The 23,044-nt window shown below is 33.2% G+C and overlaps 1 protein-coding gene across 2 annotated transcripts in view; it reads left to right on the forward strand.

Annotated features, from left to right (window-relative positions):
• NCAM2 (neural cell adhesion molecule 2) overlaps nt 1–23,044 on the forward strand; it is a 503,610-nt gene that overhangs the window by 353,746 nt on the left and 126,820 nt on the right. For both annotated transcript variants that reach the window (XM_021070859.1, XM_021070858.1), the window contains exon 9: nt 14,556–14,706. In XM_021070859.1, the coding sequence (XP_020926518.1) occupies nt 14,556–14,706 (151 nt within the window). The remainder of the gene's footprint in view (nt 1–14,555; nt 14,707–23,044) is intronic.

Genomic DNA, 23,044 nt, shown 5'->3' on the forward strand with positions numbered 1-23,044 from the left:
TACTCCTGTGACTATCTCCATCAAAATTTGTAAGCTAATCAGTGTCTAGAAGAAAATTATTTAATTTGATGTGATGTATATCAGAAAATCTCGAATAATCTTTGTTACTCTGATATTCCGCCTTGCTGTTAAGTTAAATCTTTGAGTTAATATTCAGGGAACAGAGTGAGTGGTGCTGAGACAATGTTGTGAATCAGACTCACATAAGAAGCTATGCACACATATACCTGACTGAGCCTTACTTCCTGGGAAATGATTGAGCCTCTCTTTCAGGGTTTTAACTGTGCCTCACTCCTAGATATTTGTAGCCAGTATCTTTGACAGGGATTGAAGAGCTATATTTTGGAAATCCCCCAAAATTGTTTTTGTGTGTATACCCTAGAGAGATTCTCTACATTTAAATTTACTGTGTGTCTTGGAGTTCCCATCATGGCTCAGCTGGTTAAGAACCCTGCTAGTATCCCTGAGGATGTGGGTTTGATCTCTGGCCTCACTCAGTGGGTTAAGGATCCGTCATTACTGTGAGCTGTGGTGTAGGGTGGCAGCTGCAGCTCTGATTTGACTCCTACCCCAGGAACTTCCATGTGCCGCAGATGTGGCCCCAAAAAGAAGAAAAAAAAAAAGATAGAGTGTGGGAAAATTACTATGTGTCTTTCATTACAAACCTTCCTACACATGCACATTAAAAATACACAACACTCCTTATGATCTCCATATCCAATATAGCTGTACATAGAATAAGATATGTTAAAGGAATTTGTTTATACAACTGATGGATTTCTAATCATATTAACATTGGTCTATCCAGTTCATATAAAACAGAGTTTAGTGAATTGAGGTTATGATATTGTATTAGTTGTAACAACAATTCTTTTTTTTTTTATTTTTGTCTGCTCTGTGATGTCAGGTAAGTTAATGTATTTTCTAGTTCCATCATTGATAAAATGAGTTGTCTTCAAACTCTTAACATTTCCTTATTCTATACAGCTTTTATTGGTTTAGTAGATTATCACATATTTTAAGATGCCATTTTTAGTCCCATGCTAACCTTTTTTTATATTCAGATATTTACTAATTTTCAGTTCATGATTTTCTGATAACTTCATATAGTAAGGCAGTATGTTTGTAATTTTCTTCTTCTATATAGCTTTTCTATATAACCCAATTATAAGAAAAAATAATATTACTTTGGTAATGTCTTACATTGGGAAAAAAAGTTAATTTCTGATTATAGAGACGAATGCTAAAGAGCATACTTCTGGAACCTGTAGAATTTAAAGCCTTATTTTTTTTTCTTTCCAGAAATAATGGCCTTTTCTGAAGAATTTTGTATTTGAATGATATTTTTAAGGTCTTCCTAATATATTTTTTCATACTAGTGTTCTGAGAGCAATATTATAGATCCCTGCTGGGCAATAGGCAGAATGGATACTTCTATTCTTCATCTGATGTAGGTGGTAAAATATAATTAGGCATGTTGGAAATCTTCCTGGATGCTTCTGAGCTTGCTGAGAGGTGGATTTTCAGTCATTTATAACTTTTTGAAATTCATTTTCCAGCCCAGAGCTCAAATAAAAATTATCAAAGAAGCATAGTCATACATTTAAAATGTAATTTTAAAAACATTTTTGAGAAAATTCTGAAAATGTTTTAAAAAGAAAAGTATTATTATTGTTTTTTAAAATTTCATTTATTGGGATTTCTCACTGTGACTAGACAGTAACGAACCTGCCTAGTATCCGTGATGGTGCAGGTTCGATCCTTGGCCCTGCTCAGTGGATTAAGGATTCAGCATTGCCATGAGCTGTGGTGTAGGTGACAGACATGGCTCAGATTTGGTGTTGCTATCACTGTAGTGTAGGCTGGCAGTTACAGCTCCAATTTGACCCCTAGCCTGGGAACTTCCATATGCTTCCATGTGGCCCTTAACAGGAAAGAATATATGTATAATTTATTATTGAACTACTAATTTTAAATATAAGTATTTCCAATGGAAAAAAAAAACTGTAATCTTATTCATAGAATGATATGATAGTAGTTCACAGTTTTCCCAGAATTGTAGGAAAAAAATATTATTTACATATTGAAAGTGATATTTTTTGGCTTTGTAGCAGAAAATATATTTTTTTTTCTTGGAATGCCATACTCTATAATAGGCTTCATATGATATTTACTTCTTCATATGAAGAAATCAACTACTACCCCTGAGAAAAATATAAAATCACATAGCTACAAAGAAATATTGAGATATCAGTGAATTTTAATAAACAAAAAATAACAAATTTTTTGGTAAATTTAATTTTGATTTATGTGATTTTATAGTGGAAAAGAGTAACTAAATTCAAGAAACAAAATGAAATAAATTTGAAAATGAAAACATAGCAATTCAAAATTCATGGGATGAAACAAAAGCAGTTTAAGAGAGAAGTTTATAACAATACAAGCCTACCTCAGGAAACAAGAAGAATCTCAAGTAAGAAACCTAACCTTTCTTTAATGAAAGTAGCAAAATAGGAAAAAACAAAACTGAATTCAGCAGAACAAAATAAATCATAAAGATCAGTAACAGGATTTACAAATATTGAATGTGGGTATGATAACATGTAAGAGTCAAAGATTATGACAGGAATTTTAGAAAATACTGTGGGAAGGAAGGAATCACCATTTAATGAGGTTGGAATGACTGAGGGAGAAGCAAAGGTAGAGATGATGTCCAGAGTTGGACTGGATAATTTCACTTTAAAATATTTATTTAATATTCAAAAGAAGTACCTGGTATACCTCTGGACGTAGACAACTAAGATTTAGTGAAGAGGCCCATGTTTAAAATCTGGATTTTACTGACTCTAATTGGTAATTAAATCCATGAGACTAGATGAATAAGTCAGGGAAGTAAAATTAGAAGGAAATCCAAGAATGGACCCCAAATGAGGGCCCTTGATTATTTAGAGGTCGATGAGGAGACAAAGACTGATAAGAGCAAAAAAAGGAAAGTATACAACAAGCCAAAGACCATGCAATAAGTAGAACATATTTAATTGGATCAATGCCTCTCTCAGGCAGAAAAGAAAAATTAGCATTGCGAATTTACCATTAAGTTCAGAAAAATGAATATTTTCAGTAAGTTTTCCAAAGAGTTTCAGTGGAGTGACATGGGCAAAGCCTAACTGGAGTATATTCAAGAGAAAATCTGAGGATGAAATTAGAGTGAACAATATTAAACAATATTTTCTAGGGATTTTGTTATGAATAAAGGATAAAGGTCAGATGCAATGTGGAATTTAAATGTGGTAGGTATCTATCTGTCTCCATATTTGCACAGGCATATATATATATGGATTTATAAAGGATATGTGGGTATAACTCTCTTCCCCACACTGTGTATTTCATACCCATGACTCATTTATTTTGGAACTGAAAGTTCTATATTTGTAAATCCTGTTAGATTTGTATTATATGTTATTTTATTTTCATTTTAAAACATTTTTATTAATGTATAGTTGATCTAAATAGTAGAAAGATATATCCATTGATAGAAAGTCACTGTAACATAATGATAAATGATTTTATAAAATAATTTATCAATACTACACATCTTTTTGCTTTTAGTAAAAAATAGTTCATCAACATTCCCAGTAAACTTTTAAATTTTTTTAAATTAAAAAAAAATTTTTAAACTAAAAAAAAAAATTTCCAACTCTCTTTATCCTATGGGTTATTTTCTTGTCTTAATAACTTTGCCAAGTAGTACTGTGATAACTCTGCAAAACAATGACACCAAAATCTCAGTGGCTTTCAATACATAAATCTGTGGGTTGGTAAGTAGGTTGCAGCAGCATGCTCTAGACTTTACTTTGGGTTCTGTTCTGCTCTATATATTCTAACAATTAAGAATCTGGAATAAAGGAACACCTCCAGTCTTGATTATGCTGTTTAAAAATTCCCATGATAAAATGCGTGATGTAAATTTAAAACAAAGACTAAAGAAAGGTATAATGATACCCCACATTCTATCCCTTACCTAAATCATTATCAATATTATGCCATTCCAATTCTATTATTTTTTTGTGTTGCACTTCCTCTGTTTTTCCAATAGGCTATGTTTATGTTTCTAGAGAAAAAGTTTTAAAATTTGGGTTTAGGCAGTTTCTTTCATGGCTGAGTGGTTGAGGAACCCAGCTAGGACCCATGAGGATATGGGTAAAAACCCTGGCTTCACTCAGTGTGTTAAGGATCTGGCATTTTCATGAGCTGTGGTATAGGTTGCAGACAAGGCTCAGATCCTGCATTGCTGTGGCTGTGGTGCAGGCCAGCAACTGAAGCTCAGATATGACCCCTAGCCTGGGAACTGCCATAGGTAGTAAGTGTGGCCCTAAAAAGGAAAAGGCGAAAAATAAATAGAGTAAAATAAAATAAAATGAAATAAAATTTGGATTTAAAAGAAAAAAACTTTAAATCAAACCTCTGACTTAGTCAAAGCCTTGAAACAATGGAGTTTATATTTTTAGTCATTACATTAATTTTAGAGCAGTGTGATGTAATAATGTGATATCAATATTCACAAGGTAAGTTCAAATATGTGCATAAATCACTGTACATCTAACACATAATTACACATACATCTTATGTTTAATAGGAGGGATCTCAGTGTATAATATCCCTCATTCTTTCAGATCTCTTCTATTTTCTCATTGTTGTGTGCCATGAAACTAAATTTTATCTCAAGGTAGGATTTAATTTTTAGATTTCAGTAACTTCTTGGATTCTTTATCCCTTAATGATTTTTTAATAAGCAGTTGTTCTTAATTTGCTTATGTTATATTATGAAGGATGTACAGGAACGTTGGAAATTCAAAAACAATAGTGATCATCCTATTTTTCATGGTTTCTTAACTTTGGAGAAAGCAATGACATTTTGAAATGGATTGCCAACTTGAATCCATGGGATTTTCCTATAGGTTTTTCTTCACTAACCCCATACATAGGGTGGCTTGAATTTCCAGATTCTGAATTTTCTGAACAACCCTAAGAGCAAATATTTTTTTTATTGTCTTTATGTTTGATTAAAATTGCACTTACACTCACAAACAAAAAAAAGTTATCATGTCATTCAGCGTCATTAACAGTCATGCCAAAATTATGATCAGCCATAATATAAGCACATCCCTCTCATTGTAACTTATTTGCTTATAAATTCAATCTCAATGAATGACCAGAATAAATACTAGTGATAGATATGGGGTTGGGATATTTAATATGGTTTAACTAATACATAAATTTTGAGAATATGGTGCATAATCATTACAATATACAATTTAAAACCATTGAAGAGTAACAAAGAGCTTAGGTCTGTATAAAGCCTACAAGATGAGACCTTTGACACCAAAGTCATGGCTTTGGAGCAGGGAAGGTCGTCCTGATAAAGAGTCAAGGATACAACCAAGCCATCCACAAATGTAATGGCAATTATTGATAAATTCACTATCTAGGGTTTTATTAGTAAAATTAAGGATGCAATAAAATATAAATCTCATTATTTGCCCATTTAATCATTTTATATGACATATTTTATCCTTTATTGTTTAGTGATTTTGCTGTCTTAGAGTGGTTTTTCATCCCAATTTCAATTTTGTCTTTTACTGAATATCTTACATATTTTTATTCACAAAATATTATAAATAATTGGCATGTGGTTTGTGGGATCATGAGAAAAGCACAGCAGCAATAATGCACTGTTGAGTAAGAAGAAGATAGAAGAGTTGTTACTTCCCTTTGGAATGGAATGCCTTTGGACATCATGATGAAATAGATATTGTATAAACTCATATATTTATCAACTTAGACCTGGTTTTCAACATTTTGCGCCAGTTTATTTATCAAGTACTTAACAGGTGCTGAGCTCTTTTCAAATATTTAAATCATTTAATATCCTTCACAATACTATAAAGCTATGTTTTTATACCCATTTTACAGAGAGGAAAACCAAGGTATAGTAAAGTAATTGGTTAACTCCAGGTCCCAAAGCATTAATTTGAAGAATGCAATAAGTGACTGATGGTTGACTAATCATTTTTCCAACACTTCTAGCAAAAACCTCTAGTTACTCTTAGGCAAACTGAACATGCAGGTGCAACAAAGGTGAGCCTAGAAAGGTTGTATCTGTTCTGTCTCCATTGTCCACTAGGACAATTCTTCTTAGAAGGGCTCACCCCTTTTATAGAACCATGTATGTGAGGGTCAAGGCAGGGCCAGCAGAGGAGGAACACTATGCAGCAATGCTTTGCTTATCATTCTGTACCACCTTTTTGGACCACTTAATGCAGTTAGTTCTATGGTCCTGCATTAGAGGAACTGATAAAGGCCCACTCTGATAATTTATTATTATTCTCTAATTTAGCTTCTTATAATGGGGACAAAAATCACATTTTTCACAACATGTTGAAATTCTGAATAAGTGTTATGAATTGTTTTAACTTAGAAATTGCCAATTCTATTATTCAACGTGTCATGATTTGTGGTAAAAATTTGAATTTTCAAAAGAAATTTGAATTAAATTTTAGTATGCAAGGTCAATTTCATGGATGGCTTCATGAATACATACAAAACATCTACATTTTATAGTATGACTTTCACACCTACTTATGAATAAAATATTATTAATAAATGAAAACCAAGCACACATTTGATAATATTCAGCCATCAAATGTAATATTTCAGTAATTTGTTTTCCAACACCAAAATTTTAAATACTGATATCCCCCCCCGGAATTAAACTTTGATGATTTTGCTACATTTTTAAAAGCTTTACTACAGATGGAAATTTTCTACTCCGTTAAAGTTGTTCTCAAGAAGAACAGGACAGTGAAAATGTCTTCTGAATCCTGTTTTATTAAAAGAAAAATAAAAGCACACTTTGAAGGAAAATGAAAATCCATTCACACAGGGTAACCACAGAAGGGTAAAATTACATAAGTTTCCTCTAGTTTTTCCACAGAGTTGTACAGTCATCAACACAATAAATTTTGGGACATTTTCATCACCTCAAAAAGAAATCCCACTCCTCTTGGTCATCACTCCCCAGTCCCCTTGGCACTATTCAAAATACGGATTTTGTTACCAGCACTTTTCCCTTAGAATGGTGTTTTCAGGGTACCTCTATGTTGTAGCTTATGTCAGTACTTCATATTTTTTATTAACAAATAAAAAGATAGCACTTTTTTAAATCCATGCATTAGTAGTTAGACATTTGTGTTGCTTTCACTTTTTGGATTTATCATGCTCTTATGGACATTTATGTATGAGTTGTTGTATGGACATAGATCTTTAATTCTCCTGGGAGTGTAATTGCTGAGTCCTAGTTTGTGTTTAACCTTTTGAGTTAACTTGTCAGACGTTTTATCAAAAGCACTGTAATGTTCTACATTCCTACTACGTGTGCGCTAGGGTTTCGTTTTCTCCACATCCTAGACAATGCTTGTTAGTAAGTGTGTTTTTGTTTCTAGTCATCCCAGAAGGCATGAAGTGGTATGCTGATGGCTCATGACAGCTAATGATGTGGTACATCCCTTCATGTTTTTATCAGTCTTCTCTTGACTTTTGAGGCTCTTTTTGGCTCTTTGTGTCTGTCGCTCCAGCCACTTCACATCTCGTCTTTCTCCACCTTATATGGGATATGCCAGCTTCAGCGAGTTTCTTTCAATTCTTTAAACATGCCATTTCTCCCTCTAACCCAGGCCCATGTAGTTCCCATTTCCTTCCTAACTCTCTCTCCTATTTGCTTAGCTAGAGATGATATCATGGGTGTGTCACATGCACAACTGCATAGAGCACAACACTCAGAAGGATTCTATGTTGAGTTTAAAGCTCTGTTGTGGTTGTTTAAAATTCATGGTAACTTTTGAACAAGAGACCTCACATCTCAGTTTCAGTGAGCCCTGCCAGTTATGCAGCCAGTTTGGTGCGTTACTCATCCTTTAGGTCCTAGTTTAGACAGACATATCTACAAGTAATTTTTCCTTACCTCTGTAGACTATTAGCTATTCTTTAATTTCATCTATACCCAATGAAATCTATGATTTGCCTCTAAGCCTTTTAACCTATGAGACTAATGGCTTTGTCTTTTGTACCATCTCTTTGTCCTCAGAACCCAGCATAGTGCTGGTCACATAGCTATGATACAATATATAGTTTAGACACATAGATATGGCTCAGATGGTAAGCCACATGGGAAAATTAATTCAGAACATGAACTCCAGGGCCAGACAGCTTGGACAATCCACTGCCATCACTCATAAACTGTGTGAGATTTGGACCATTTATATGTTTCTCATGAGCCTCAATTTTCTCATCTTTAAAATGTGGATGCTATAGTCCCAATCTCATAGCAGTGTTATTAAGATTAAGTGAACTAATAAGTATAAAATATTTAGAATAGAGTCTATTATTTATTTTATGTGTTAGCACTTAGCCAGTATTATATTCAGTTCTTATTTATTGAAGAGATTAGTGACTATATGTGGAAAGAAAAGAAAAGGGCTCTTAGAACCTAGTGAAGAAACTAAGTTAAAAAGTTTTATTATACATCCTACTCTTTATCCTATCAATTTACACTGTGAGGAGGAAGAGTAATTGTACAAAAATTCATTTCATGACCTCAAAAGAGGTAGAAAATTAGGAGGGTGAGATCAAACCCAGAGGAAAAAGACATTAATACTAAGAGTAAATTAAGAATCTTATAAAGAAGCAAGACAGTCTTTCTGTTTAAATATCTGCATAGATTAGTCAGTTTACCACAATGTTTACATGATTTTGAGAAGTCAGTTTGGGTAAATTAATACCATTAATCTTTGAAGAGAGTCTGTTTTCTTTTTATACACTTGGCAGTTATGACTTGATTTTACCTCTAAGTATTTGGAGCTGAGTGTAATTTATATTCAATAAAGAATTAATGCCATTATAAACAAGACAAAGAGAATATATAATAAAAAAATACCCTCTCAAAAAAACTGCTTAGCATACAATGAGAAAAAAAAAGAGGAGTTCCCGTCGTGGCGCAGTGGTTAATGAATCTGACTAGGAACCATGAGGTTGTGGGTTCGGTCCCTGGCCTTGCTCAGTGGGTTGATGATCCGGCGTTGCCGTGAGCTGTGGTGTAGGTTGCAGACATGGCTCAGATCCCACGTTGCTGTGGCTCTGGCGTAGGCCGGTGGCTACAGCTCCGATTCAACCCCTAGCCTGGGAACCTCCATATGCCGTGGGAGCGGCCCAAGAAATAGCAACAATAACAACAACAAAAGACAAAAGATAAAAAAGACAAAAAAGAAAAAAGAAAAAAAAAGAGTACACAATCCAGGGGTGCGGATTTGTTGTATGTCTGCATGTGTCTTGAGTTCTGCATGTGTCCTCTGTCCAGTATCAGGAGCTCCCATGTGACTTCAGTGTCTTCTCTGCATCTGCTAACTCTCTCAGTTCTTGCATAAGCCTCCTGGTGGCCTATAACCAGAGACTTCTCTACAACACTGCTCCTCTTTCACCATTTTCAGATCCCAGTCCACATTTCAGTTTATTAAAGCACAAACTTCTGACTTTTATGTACCCCTCCACTAACACCCCCAAAGTGAAACCGTGGTGTTCCTACATAGTATTTTTCAGTTTATTTGTATTATATTTTTAAAGTACTCTCTGTCTTTTATGTTAAACTTTACTTCCACTAAGAGTAGAAATTATTTATTTTGCCCAGCATGTATCTCCAGTGCCTGGATGCTTATTGTAGAACAACTGCACAAAAAACAATTCTCAAGTGGAGTTCCTGTGTGGTTTAGCAGGTTAAGGATCTGGTGGTGTTGTCACTGCTGTGGTATAGGTTTAATCCCTGGCCTGGAAACTTCCACATGTTATGGGTGTGGCAAAACAAACAAACAAACGAACAACAACAAACACACACACACACACACACAAAACAAAAAGCAAAAAACATAAAAACAATTCTCAAGTAAACATATGATGTGATCTGCAATTTTTTCAAAAGGCCGAAAGGGTCAATGATTCTAGGTTCAATGACATGAGTCATTGAAGAAAACTAGAGAATCCTGGCCACCTCAGATGTGTTGTCCACTGCAGCTGGATCCTAAACTTGGCAATAAGTCTCTTGTCAGGTAAAGCCATAAAAACACAAGTCCAAATGTACAACAATTAAAATTACAAAAAAATAGAACTCAAGAAGGTAGTTATCACATAGATATCTGATTAAGGTATTGTTGAAAGGACAAAAACCTCTATAAATAATCATTTTATAAAAATATTGAAATACTATTCAAATAAACAGTTCTTAAACCAACCTTCCAGAAACACGAAAGATACAGTATCAAGTCAAATTTCAGAGCGTGTCCTTCAGTAAAGGATTGAAATATGAATGTACAGTCAGATACTTTACTTTCGAATCATCTTAGTGCAGTGATAGAAATGGAAAATACTAGATAGACAACTAATATACCCATTAACCTGTCTCAATGAAATATTGGATGTCTTAAATGAATCATCGGTAGGTAGGAATCTAAGCCAAGATATAAATGAATTTTCTTTCAAAAGTGTTTAATGCCTTTTCGTAGCCCAAAAAAGATGTCCTTTGGAATGTCAGATATGAGAAGATATGACTTAGTTTTCTAGTCAAATGCATATCGTGCATTTTTAGAGAGCCAATGCCAACTCTGAAAATGACTTATAATTTGCCAGGGAAAGTTACACACCTTCCAGGAGATATTCTATTCTTCCAGAATTCCTTTTAATTTCAGATATATTGTTAGTAACTTTTAAATATGAACATTTTTGCTAATAGCATGCTAACTTTATGCATACCAATAGTTTTCTACAAGTCAAAAGCCATGTAATTTATAACAAGTAAAAACAAAAGGACCTGTTTATTTTTATTTTTATTTATTTATTTATTTATTTATTTATTTTAGGGTCACACCACGGCATATGGAAGTTCCCAGGCTAGGGGGTCATTGTCTATTTTTAAGGTGGGTAAATTTACATTTTATTATACAAGAGAACAATATTTTTCCCTAATGTAAGAAAGAATAATTTTCTTTGCATCATTAGTAATGCATCTTACTGCATTCTAATAAAGATATCAAAGCAAGATTTTAACCCATAGTAAATAATAGCGGAAGGACTACATTGCCTTAACTCAATTACATGTACATTTTACCATGATTTAATTTACTTTATGAAAATTTTAGACTGTAATGGTTCTGTTCTAGTTACTAGTCCAGGTAGCTTTCACATGAAGCACCATAAAAATATTCTCATTTTTGTTCAACCATAATATCAGTGTGTCCCACTGTGGTTCAGCAGGTTAAGGACCCAACATGGTCCCTGTGAGGATTCAGGTTTGATTCCTGACCTCACTAGTGGATTAAGGATGCAGCTTTTCTGCAAGCTGTGGTGTAGGTCGCAGATGCAGCTCAGATCTGGTGTTGCCCTGGCTGTAGTACAGGCCGCAGCTATAGCTCTGATTTCACCCCTGTTCTGGGAATTTCCATATGCACAGGTGCAGCTGTTAAAAAAAAAAAAAAAATCACCCTACAGGTAAATTCTGAAGTTCCAATGAAACTAGAAAAAGCAATGTGTCTTAAGAAAATCATGGAGTTCAAAGAATATAAATATAAATATATATATATATATATATGCTTATATATTTGTCAACCTGTGACTATTTTGAATATAAATTGATATTTGGCTAAGAAATTAAAAGAATGATGGTAGAATCTTGCCATGTAAATAATGAAGATAAAACGAGAAATATTTGAGACAGGTGAAGGCTGCTTAGAGAAAGCAGTGGATATTCATAATAGTACAATTAATTCAAATTAATTTGAATTCAAATTAATGGTGTCCAAATTGTAGAGCTTGCTTAACAAGAAAGGTAATGCCATATGGATGTCCTTAAACATCAGGCTGATAAATTGGGGTTTAATTTCAGAGGCAATACAATGTTATTTATAATTCCAGAGCATGAGAGATGTAAAACCTTCATAAAGTTGTTATGAGAATTTAAAGTTTGCATTTTAAAAAGAAAACTTATTCTTGGTTACAGAAGAAATAATATCTGCAGCTGGAATGCTTTTTTTTTTGTTGTTCTGGAGAAACATAGGAAATAACATAATGTTGAAGGATTTTGCAGAGTCAGGGTGTCTTTTTTGGTCATATTCAGCCTGAGTGTGATTGTTCTGCCTGAAATCCAGAGACGCCTGTCAATATCCTTCCAACTCAGCAGCACAACTAAGACTGTAAATGGAGAGGCAGAGAGCAGCTACGTATATGGAAGCACAGTGGCTGGAAAATGGAAACGATAATGTCGAGCAAGATGATAAGCTGAGACTTCTTATCATTTAGAATATAAATAGATAAAGATTCAGAAACAGTGGGTTAAGGATCTGGCCTGGGAACATCTGCATGCTTCAGGCACAGGCAAGATGAAAGAAAGAAAAAGAAAGGAAGTAAGGAAGAGTGGAAGGAAGGAAGAAAGAAAAAGTGGAAGGAAGGAAGAAAGAAACTGATCCAAGACTGAGGTTGTCATGCAGTATGGGGAATGGGCTTGAATTAGTATCATTCATGGAAAGAAAAACAAAAGACAACTAGGAGATGGGCAGATGATCCTGCATAAGGGTGTGTTGCATTTATCTCCATGTGCTGATTTGGACATCAAATGGACTTGCCCTGCATGTGATAGATCTAGTTCTGAACCTCTAGGGAAAGAGGCATCCTGGGTGGAGAAAGAGTGACTAGAGACCATCATGGAGATGTGGGCAGAGATAAGAGTGCCTACCTAAGAAAAAGAGGCTAGGGTCCAGGACTGAATATAGAGGCTTCCAGGGAGAGAAGAGGCTGCATCCAAAACCAGAGAGTAGTCATAGAGGTGACCCTGGGAGAAAAAATCAGAATCATGTGTGTCCTGAAAGCCAAGGGAGGTCAGCGCAAAAGAAGGAAAGAATCGTTCAGTAGGATTTAATCGTGAACAGAGGTGCAGTAAGGTAAGGAACAAAGAATACCCATTTAGTTATTGAACGACAGTTAGCTACCTTGTATAACAAACTGGCTGTTTTATTTTGGGGTTCTGATGTTAACTTCTGTGAATTTTTGCATCTTTTTTTCTTTTCTCTCAATTAAGTCAACAAGTTTGGCAGCTGAACAACTTAAAACTTAGCGGAAGAAAATGCCCTTCTGTTTGAAAATCTCACCTTTAGCAGTACTTAGGAGTTGGAAAACATATTTTTGACCTAGAAATCTTGATCTGAGTTGTATAATATACCCCTAACATGCTTTCATTTGTTTCTTTGTTTTTGGAGATTATTTTTTGGATAGTAAATAAATTATGAGTGACTGATAGGATTATATGATTGCATTTTTTTATAAAGTAAAAAGCAAAAAATGTTATCCTATTGTGTTCCAATCAACTACATGTTTGAAAAGGAGGTTTAAAAGGGACTTTTGATATTAATAAAGGAAAATAAACACCAAGCTTTAATAATACAAAGTACGCCTATGTATTGAAATTTATTTGAATCTCAGACATATAGAAAATTAAACATCCATTATATATTTATAACAGGCATATTTCATTTAAATGTATGACATGCCATATTTTATTGAACACTAAAACCTCAAAAATTAAAAAGAATCAATTCAATAATAATAGAGTACATGTTTCAATTGAGTTATAAAGTGCTAAATAAAGGTTCACTGTATTTCCTGATAGTACATAGTAAAAATCAATGAATAAACTATCTCTATTTTAATATGTGTGCTATAAAGTTATTTAAATTATTTAAGAAAACAATTCAAGGTATGCTAATTATGTTGCATACAATAATTCTTATTTGAAATATAATCTATAGACTATAGGAATATACACAAGTCCTTGATTTGAGTCCTCTTTGTGGAGTAAGTGATTAATCATTGCCGCATCGTTTCCAAGGACTTCCTAAGAATGACTTATGTAGTGCTGCGTTTTTAATAATGTATCTATGATGTATGTGGTACCAGTTATGCTAGTGCAAAATTATATTCACTCAAAAATGAAAACTATAAATTCTTCTTAAAGGATTTAATTGTCATACATCTTAATTTCCCTCATGTGTTGAAATGTGAAACTCAACTGCACCAGGAATAACATTTTCACTTGAAGATTTTAGCTGGAATTGATTAGGCATTGCCATTGTTTTGTTGTGTTTGCAAGGGACACTTAGAAAAACACACTGGCTTTATACAAAGCAAAGCACATGCTAAATAAAAGAGGCTGAGCAAACATATGTTTTAAGTTTTTACTACGTACTTAGAGTTTTCTGTAAGCAATTGGGCAAGCAAAATGGATAAGCTAAAAACAGTAAAGTGTACATATAGAAACACTCTTTTCTTGAAAAATAAATGAATACAAGTAAGAGTGTTTTCATTTATTGTTTCGTTTATTTATTCTGATAAATGCTGTATGTTTCACTATCATTTTATACAAAACAAGCATAAAATCTTTCTTTTTCCTGAATCAATGCAAACAGAGCCCAGATGGCCGTATTGAAGTCAAAGGGCAGCATGGAAGTTCATCACTGCATATTAAAGATGTGGTGTTGTCCGATTCAGGGAGATATGACTGTGAAGCTGCAAGTCGAATTGGAGGGCACCAAAAGAGCATGTACCTTGATATTGAATGTAAGTCATTTTCATTTTGTATTTTTATTGAAAACATTTTTCTGTTTTGAAAACCATGCTTTTTTTGTAGGAAAACTAAAGTACAGATGTAGTTCATGTTGCATTATTTAATGTATAACTTCAGAAAGAGTGTAACCAGAGTCACTTATTAGAGACCTCTAGTGAAGGTTATGGGAGATTTCATAGCGCTGTATACTTAATGGTTTTTAATATTGCTTATTCTGAAAATTATGACCTTTATTATGCAACATTTAATCAAAAAACATATAAACTGAACTATATTAGTTATCAATAATTGATCAACAACTCTTCTTATCTTTTTAAAATAATATTAATGTTTCACATATGTCATGAGGATTTCATTATTCATTCAGGTTGTTTTGTTGAATTATTTTATACCTTTATAAGTTATTATACAGCACTTTAAACATGGTACTTCATATACTCTATTTTTCAAGGACTGATTGTTAGAGTACAAGTTCATTTTGATAACAAACGAAGTCTTCCTTTGCTTTAAGCTTGGATAGGGGTTTATTCAACTTGTTTAATTTTTCTGAAATTTCTCTCTAAGCAGTACTTTAAATGCATGCTGCAAATAGTGATTTTTGTTTCTTTTAGCTTTCAGTTGAAAATATTTTCTATTTTCCCCTGAGATTTAATCATTAGTCTATAATTACTTTTAAGAATATATCTAACTTTCAGTGTTTTCCTAGATATTTTGCTGTTATTTCTAGTTTAATTCAGTTATGCTCAGAAAGTACCCTTTTTATAATTTTGATCATTTTTATAATTATTGAGGTTTGTCCTAGGTCCCAGCGTATGATCTATCTAGTAAACATATAATGAATACTTGAAAATGTATGTCTTCTGCAGTGATACGGTATTGTGTTCTATAAATATACATTAGATCAAGGTGGGTGAAAGCGTTGGTTAAATCTTCTATGTCTGCTTAATTTGTTATGTTCTATTAGAGTGAGGGTTGTTAAAATCCTCTACCATCATCATAAACTTTTTCCTCTCTTTAATCTGTTTGGTTTTGCCATCATGTATTTTGAAGCTCATTGACATAATACACATCTATAGTTTGTATCTTCTCTTAGTTTTCTATTGCTGCTGTAACCAATGACCACAAATTTAATTGCTGTAAACAACACAACTATATTGTTTTATAGTTCTTGAGGTCAAAATTTGGAAATGATTCTCACTGGGATCAAATCAGGTGTCCTTGGTGTTATGTTCCTTTGTGGAAACACTATGAAAGATTCCTTTTCTTGTCTTTTTCAGTTTCTAGAATCTGCCTGCCTTTCTTGGCTTGCAGTCTCTTTCCATCTTCAAAGCCAGCAATAGCAGATTGAATCTCTTTCACATCACATCACTGACTGCTTCCTTCCTCAGATTTTCTCCATATCTGACTCCCCTGCCGTTACGTTGGGCCTACACTGGATAATCCAGCGTAATCTTCTAAACATTCTTAATTTAGTCACAGATGCAAGTTGCTTTTCCCACGTGAAGTAACACGCTTGCATGTTCTGGAGATTGTAATGTGAATATCTTTGGGATTTATTGTTCTCTTTCCCATATGTGTCCTCCTCATAAATCATTCATTTTCTCCATTAATCTCTGACTTGATGTATTTTATATAATACTCAAATAGGTATTCAAGCTCTCCTGTGCTTAACTTTTAAAGAAATAAATTAGTAATGTTTTATTTTATCTTATTCTTTTTATGGTCACACCTGGGGCATATGGATGTTCCTGGGCCTGGGGCCAAATCCAAGCTATAGCTGTGGCCTATATCACAGCCACAGCAACATCAAATCTGAGCTGCATCTGCAGCTTACACCAGTTTGTGGTAATGCTGGATCCTTAACCCACTGAGAGAGGCCAGATATTGAACCTGCATCCTCATAGTGACATCGTTGGGACCTTAACTTGTTGAGCCACAACAGGAACTCCCTCATGTTCTTACTCTTTGTATACCTTTTTCCATTAATTTACTTTCTAACTAGTTGTATTTTTAACGCAAAATTAAAATGTATGTTTTTAGGCAGCATATGATAAAATGCTGCCTTTTTAATCCACTCTGTCAATCTCTCTCTCATAAAAATTGGAGTGTTTAGGAGTTTCCTGGTGGTGCAGTGGGTTAAGGACCCAGTACTGCAGTGGCTCAGGCCCTTGCTGTAGCATGGATTCAATCCCTTGTCCAGGAATTTCTACATGCCATGGGTGTAGCCAAAAAAATAAAAATAATAATTGGAGTTTTAAACCAGGGATCAGCAATAAATGGTTCAAGTAATACGTATTTTAGATTTTTATGGACCTTATTTGGTCTTTGTCACATACAAACCATTTAAAGCCTTGTTGATATGTTTCCTTTACAAAACATCAAAATTTTTAAAACCCAATAACAGGTTCTTTAGCTATATTTTGCCTATGGGCCACAGTTTGCCAACCATTTAGGTTTAGTCTATTAAGCTTAATGCAATTATTGATATAGTTTCATTTAGGTCCACAATTTTTTTTTTCTACTTTTACACACTGTTTTTCCCTATTGTCTTACTGTTTCCCTACCTTCTTTTACAATATTTGAAAATTTTAATGTTTTATTTTAATTTGTGTATTGATGATATCTTTACTTTTTGTTTTTATTTTGTTTTGCTTATGTGATTTTTTAGAGATTATAATATACAAACTTAACATTTCACAGTCTACATAGAGTTAATAATCTGACACTTTACACTAAATATAAAAACCTTGCAACCATATAGGTATCTTTATAAGTGTTCCACACTGATCTGTTTTTCTTATTGATGTCATATATATTATATCTACATTCATAGTCAATTAAAAATCTTACCAGAAATGATAATTTTTTATTTTAAAGAATTATAAATATAGTAAAGAACTGAAAATGAAAAACATGTTATTTTTTCCTATCTTTACCATTTTTTTCATCTCTTTCATCTTTAAAGATCCAGTTTTTCCTCTGATACTACTGTCTTCCAGCCTAAATAAATTTCTTTCCCATTTCATGTAGAGAATAGCTGTTGGGGATGGAGTCTACCCTTTTTTTTTTTTTTTTTTTTTACCCCCTGGAAATAATTCTGAGTTGACATTTCTTTAAAGATGTGGTTCCTTTGTCTTCTATCCTTCTTAGTTCCTGATTTTAAATCCATGGTAATTTGAACTGTTAATATCTTGTATGTCATGTGCCATTTTTCTAAAGCTGCTTTCAAGTATTTTCTATATCTTTGTTATTCATAGCTTTAACTAGGATTTGTCTAGGTGTAGTTTTCTTTGAGTTCATCCTGTTTGGAGTGTACCAGATTTCTTGAATTTGTAAATTTATATATGTCAGTATTTCTGGCAGTTTTTTTGGTAATAATTTATTTATTTTAATGGTTTTTATTTTTTCCATTGTAGTTGGTTTACAGTGTTCTGTCAATTTCTCCTATAAAGCAAAGTGACCCAGTCACACACATACATACACATTCTTTTTCTCACATTCTCTATCATGTTCCATCATAAGTGATTTTATATAGTCCCAGTACCATACAGCAGGATCTCCTTGCTTATCCACTCCAAATGCAATAGTTTGTATCCATTAACCCCAAACTCTCAATCCAGCCTACTCCTTTTCTCTCCCCCTTGTGTTCTTTAAGTCCTTGAGTTTCTTTTCTGTGGAAAAGTTCAGTAGTGCCATATGTTAGATTCCATATATAAGTGATATCATATGGTATTTGGCTTTCTCTTTCTTGCTTACTTCACTTGGTATGAGAGTCTTAGTTCCATCCATGTTGCTGTAAATGGCTTTATTTCCTTTTTATGGCTTAATAATATTCCTTTGTACATATTCATGTCTTCTTAATCCATTCATCTGTTGATGGACATTTAGGTTGTTTCCATGTCTTGGCTATTGTGATTAGTGCTACAGTGAACATATAGGTGCATATATCTTTTCAAGGAAATTTTTTCCTATATGCCCAAGAGTGGGATTGCTGGATTATTTGGTATTTCTATATTTAGTCTTCTGAGGTACTTCCATACTGTCTTCTTTAGTGGTTGTACCAATTTACATTCCTACCAACAGTATAGGAGGGTACCCCTTTCTCCACATCCTCTCCTGCATTTGTTATTTATTGACTTATTAATGATGGCCATTCCGACCAGTGTGAGGTGGGATGTCATAGTAGTTTTGCTTTGCATTTCTCTAATAATTAGTGATGCTGAGCATTTTTTTCATGTGCCTGTTGGCCATCTGGATATCTTCTTTGGAGAAATTGATAATGTTTCACCATGTTTCTTCAAATACTTGTCCTGTCCTAATCTCTTTCCCATATCTAGGACTCTATTTTCACACATGTGAGCCCTTTTGGCTCAAAGATCTCTGAGACACTGTTCAGTTTTATGTATCTTATTTATCACTCTTCTGCAGATTAAATTATTTCTGTGGTTTCTCTTCAAGTTAATTGATTCTTTGCTGCATCATCTTCTTTCTGCTACTGAGTCTATCCAGTGAGGTTTTGTCGTGTTTAAGATATTATCTTTTTTTTTAGATCTAAATTACTAATTGTGTTACATTTTATATTTTTTGTTTACTGACATTTCTTATATATTAATTCATTTTATGTATATTTTTATCTTATAGAATGTAGTTAAATAAACTGCTCTAAAATCTGTACCCAATGGATTCAACATCTGAGTCTTCTTAGCATGTGCATATGTTAATTGTCTTTTGCTTTAGAATTCGCCATATTCTCTTGGTGTATTGAATGTTGAGAAATATTGCATTGTGCCCTAGATACTGTAAATACCATATTGTGCAGACTCTGGGTCTTTTGACAACCATCTGGAAAAAGTGTTTTTAAGTATATAATCACCCCTAACTTCTGTATGGTCTCCTGTGACAGTGAGTGAAATCTTAGTTGATTTCTTAAAGCCTTTGATATACATGTTTTATTTGTTCTAGGCATGCAAAGTTCAGGGTTTAGGCTGAGATTTCTGTGGTTTTTATACACAGAATTATAGTATCTCTTCATCTGACTCCTGTCTGAGATTACTCCTATACTGTCCAACCTGTGTTGGCTGCTTTCCAGGGTACCTCTGTATTTGTCAATGAGTTTTATATTCAGAATTGCATTGAAGATCCTTTTCTAGTGCCTGTCCTCTAGACAAAGCAATGAAGAAAAAAAACCTGGAAACTAGTTTTCATTCCCTTCCACAAGCCCCAGTTTTGTTTATACAAGCTTTAAGTAGTTGGGTTTTTTGTTTGTTTGATTTCTAGTCCTTTTAATTGTTACCAGTAGGGGAGTTGGGCTATCACAGACTTACACTGCCATTATGGAAACAGGAAACTCTAAGTCATACAATTTTTGGTTTTCCTGGTTCCTAAACCAAGAGCATGAAGGTTTTAGTTTTGGTATTCATCAGTTTTAAATTTATTATTTCCCTACATTTTTTCCAATTTTATTTCTATTTTTCATAATAATATATCCTCAAATAAAACACTACCCTGATCAAAAGATCGTTCAAGTTTAAAGTCCTGAGAGGTTGAGCTTCTTTTTTCCTCTTCATTTTATCATCTTCTGTCAATTTTTATCTATACTCAAACTTAATCTTCCTGGAAAGTATAGTAAGTTGTAGATGTGTAAATCATTTCAAATTTCAAATTGAGAGATAAGAAGAATTTAGCTGAGGTTTAGAGTTAGATGTTCAGATTTTTACTGGTATCCTTTACCTATAAAGGGGATAATTTTCATGATATAAGCTGAGTTTCATGTAAAGCAAAGTATTTTATATTTTAAGATTAATAAACACACTATCAAACTTTAATCATACATTTTATTGATATAGTTCTCATCTTGGCTCAGCAGATTAAGAGCCCCACTAGAATCCGTGAGGATGTGGGTCTGATCCCTGATCAGTGGGTTAAGGATCTGGTGTTGCTGTGAGCTGTGATGTAGGTTCCAGACATGGCTCAGATCCCACATGGCTGTGGCTGTGATGTAGGCCAGCTGCTGCAGCTCTGATTCAGCTCCTAGCCTGGGAACTTTCATATGCCATAGGTGTGGCCCTAAAAAAAAAAAAATAATAAAAGCACTATCAAATTTTAATCATATTTTTTGATATATTTCCTTTAAAAAAAAAACTCCAAATAAAGGAATGTCTCTTGCGAATCTAACCTACATGTGAATCCTATATTTCATCTGTCAGCTCTTGCTTTCTCATCATGATGAATATTTTTAAAATGTCTATTACACGTGACTTGTAAGTCTCTGGAAGCCTAGCTTCCTTTTTGATTAACCCAGATTCGTACATATTTCTTCATATGCCTTAATTAAAATATTTTTCACATTAAAATTTACTCATGAATTCTAGGACAATACTAAATACTTTGGGAACCCAGCTCACCTTTCAAATCTTATACTATACTTAAGTGTAAATTTTAGCTTTTACAAGATATAAACCTGCCCATATGTGTACCTAACCTTCACTGCATTGTATGTATATGAGATTATTACCTTCTGGGTTCTTACTATAATTTAATAAAACTTAATCATGTAAAAAATGTTTAAAGTGGAAAAATACAATGGTAAAAACTTACTTATGGTAAGTTACATAAATATGCTAGTAAAAGATACATTTATATTTCAGTAGAAAATAAAATTGCCATTCATCTTAATATTACTAATTGCTAAAATTCAGATTTTTATTCATATGGTAAGAACAGAGAAAATGCCACTGTTATCATCTGTCTCTAGTAATTATTATTTTGGGGTATGAGGTTAAATATTCATTTGAAATATGTAACCATAGTCATAGTTTAAAATTTAGCCTGCTCTTCCTTTTTACTTGTAAGTAAACTTAAAAGTAATTTCACTTATAAGTAACTTCCTTGTAAGTTAGTGTCATTGTGTTATGAAAGTTGAAATACTTCTTTATACCCACAGTACAACTATTTGTAATAAATCTGATATTCTCATATGAGGATTGTAGAAATTTTGGTTGGATAGTGCAACAAAACACCCATGATAAGTGCAAAAGCTATCAAATAAGCTTTTTTCTTGGTAATTAAAGAAATGGAGTGGAATGCCATGAAAAATTATTGTTGTAAATTAATATTTGTATGTTAGAAATGGTAAGAATATTTTTATTCTCCACCTTTGATTCAAAATGGCATAGAAATTTTGAACATTACAAGGAAATTATACATCACAAACAATTTACCAGAATCATCTTTACTATGTGATTGAAGAAACTACAGTATAATATTGCTAAGAACGAGTTGAAAAGAATTGAGCCATTTGTAATTTGGTACTAACTACAAATTTGGTGCTTTATTATAATAGCACCAAACCTAAGGCGTTTAGGAGATTATGCCTTCTTTTTGCTCAAAACCTCTTTTGTATTTCAGTTTAAGCAGATCCCTTGGCATCTTGCCAGTTCATTTTCAACAATTCAAAGGCATTACCTTTTCTAAGGAGCATGAGTTGAACTAAAGTTCCAATTTATAAAACAAAGGCGATAACAGGCATGTCATATGTAGCTTAATGCAGTAAGCACCGATTACATAGTATGTTTGATTACAATTAGAATATCATTAAGTTTTATGACTAGGTAGTCATTACTACTACCTATTAATTAGACAATTATTTTATGTAATAAATTTAATTTAACAGTTACATGATAGCAATGCCTGTTAAGAAATATTGAAGTTTTCATTTGCATTTTTTCCCCATTGAGTTCTCTGCACCTGCCTTTCTCCCTTGTTAGAGATAATAGCAATATTAAAATGCATTTTCTACCGTGATATAAAAGTCGTTAGTAATATCAGAAACCTTTTAAGGATATAGAAATATTAATTACTCGTATAACATGGATTCATGTTACTTCCATACTTACATAGTCTCCATAGAATTAATACAATTTTTCTTTAACACATAATTATTTCCTCAATTTTTGCACTCTCTTGAAATAACTAATTTCAGTAACATGTTCTGCTGCTTGTACAGGATGAGTAGGTAGGATGTGACCATGATTTTAAAACTTAAAAAGAGTATCTCAATAAAGACTTAGAAGTTAGAAAAAACTCCTTATTCATAGCACAGACACTTTATATCTGCGATTAAAATCTTATCTTATGAACCTATCTTATACACTCACCATAATAGACTTCTCACTTTAAGGAAGATGGCTCATTTGCAGAAGTAAATTGGTTCTAATGCTAGCAACCATTTAGATTTTATATCCAGTATGATAGTTCCAAGGACAGTATCTGAAGGAAATATGAAGTTTATGTCTACATCCAGAAAATAGGAAGAGAATGTTAAAAGGAAAG

Source organism: Sus scrofa, chromosome 13, assembly GCF_000003025.6.
Source record: "Sus scrofa isolate TJ Tabasco breed Duroc chromosome 13, Sscrofa11.1, whole genome shotgun sequence".
Classification (NCBI taxonomy): Eukaryota; Metazoa; Chordata; class Mammalia; order Artiodactyla; family Suidae; genus Sus; species Sus scrofa.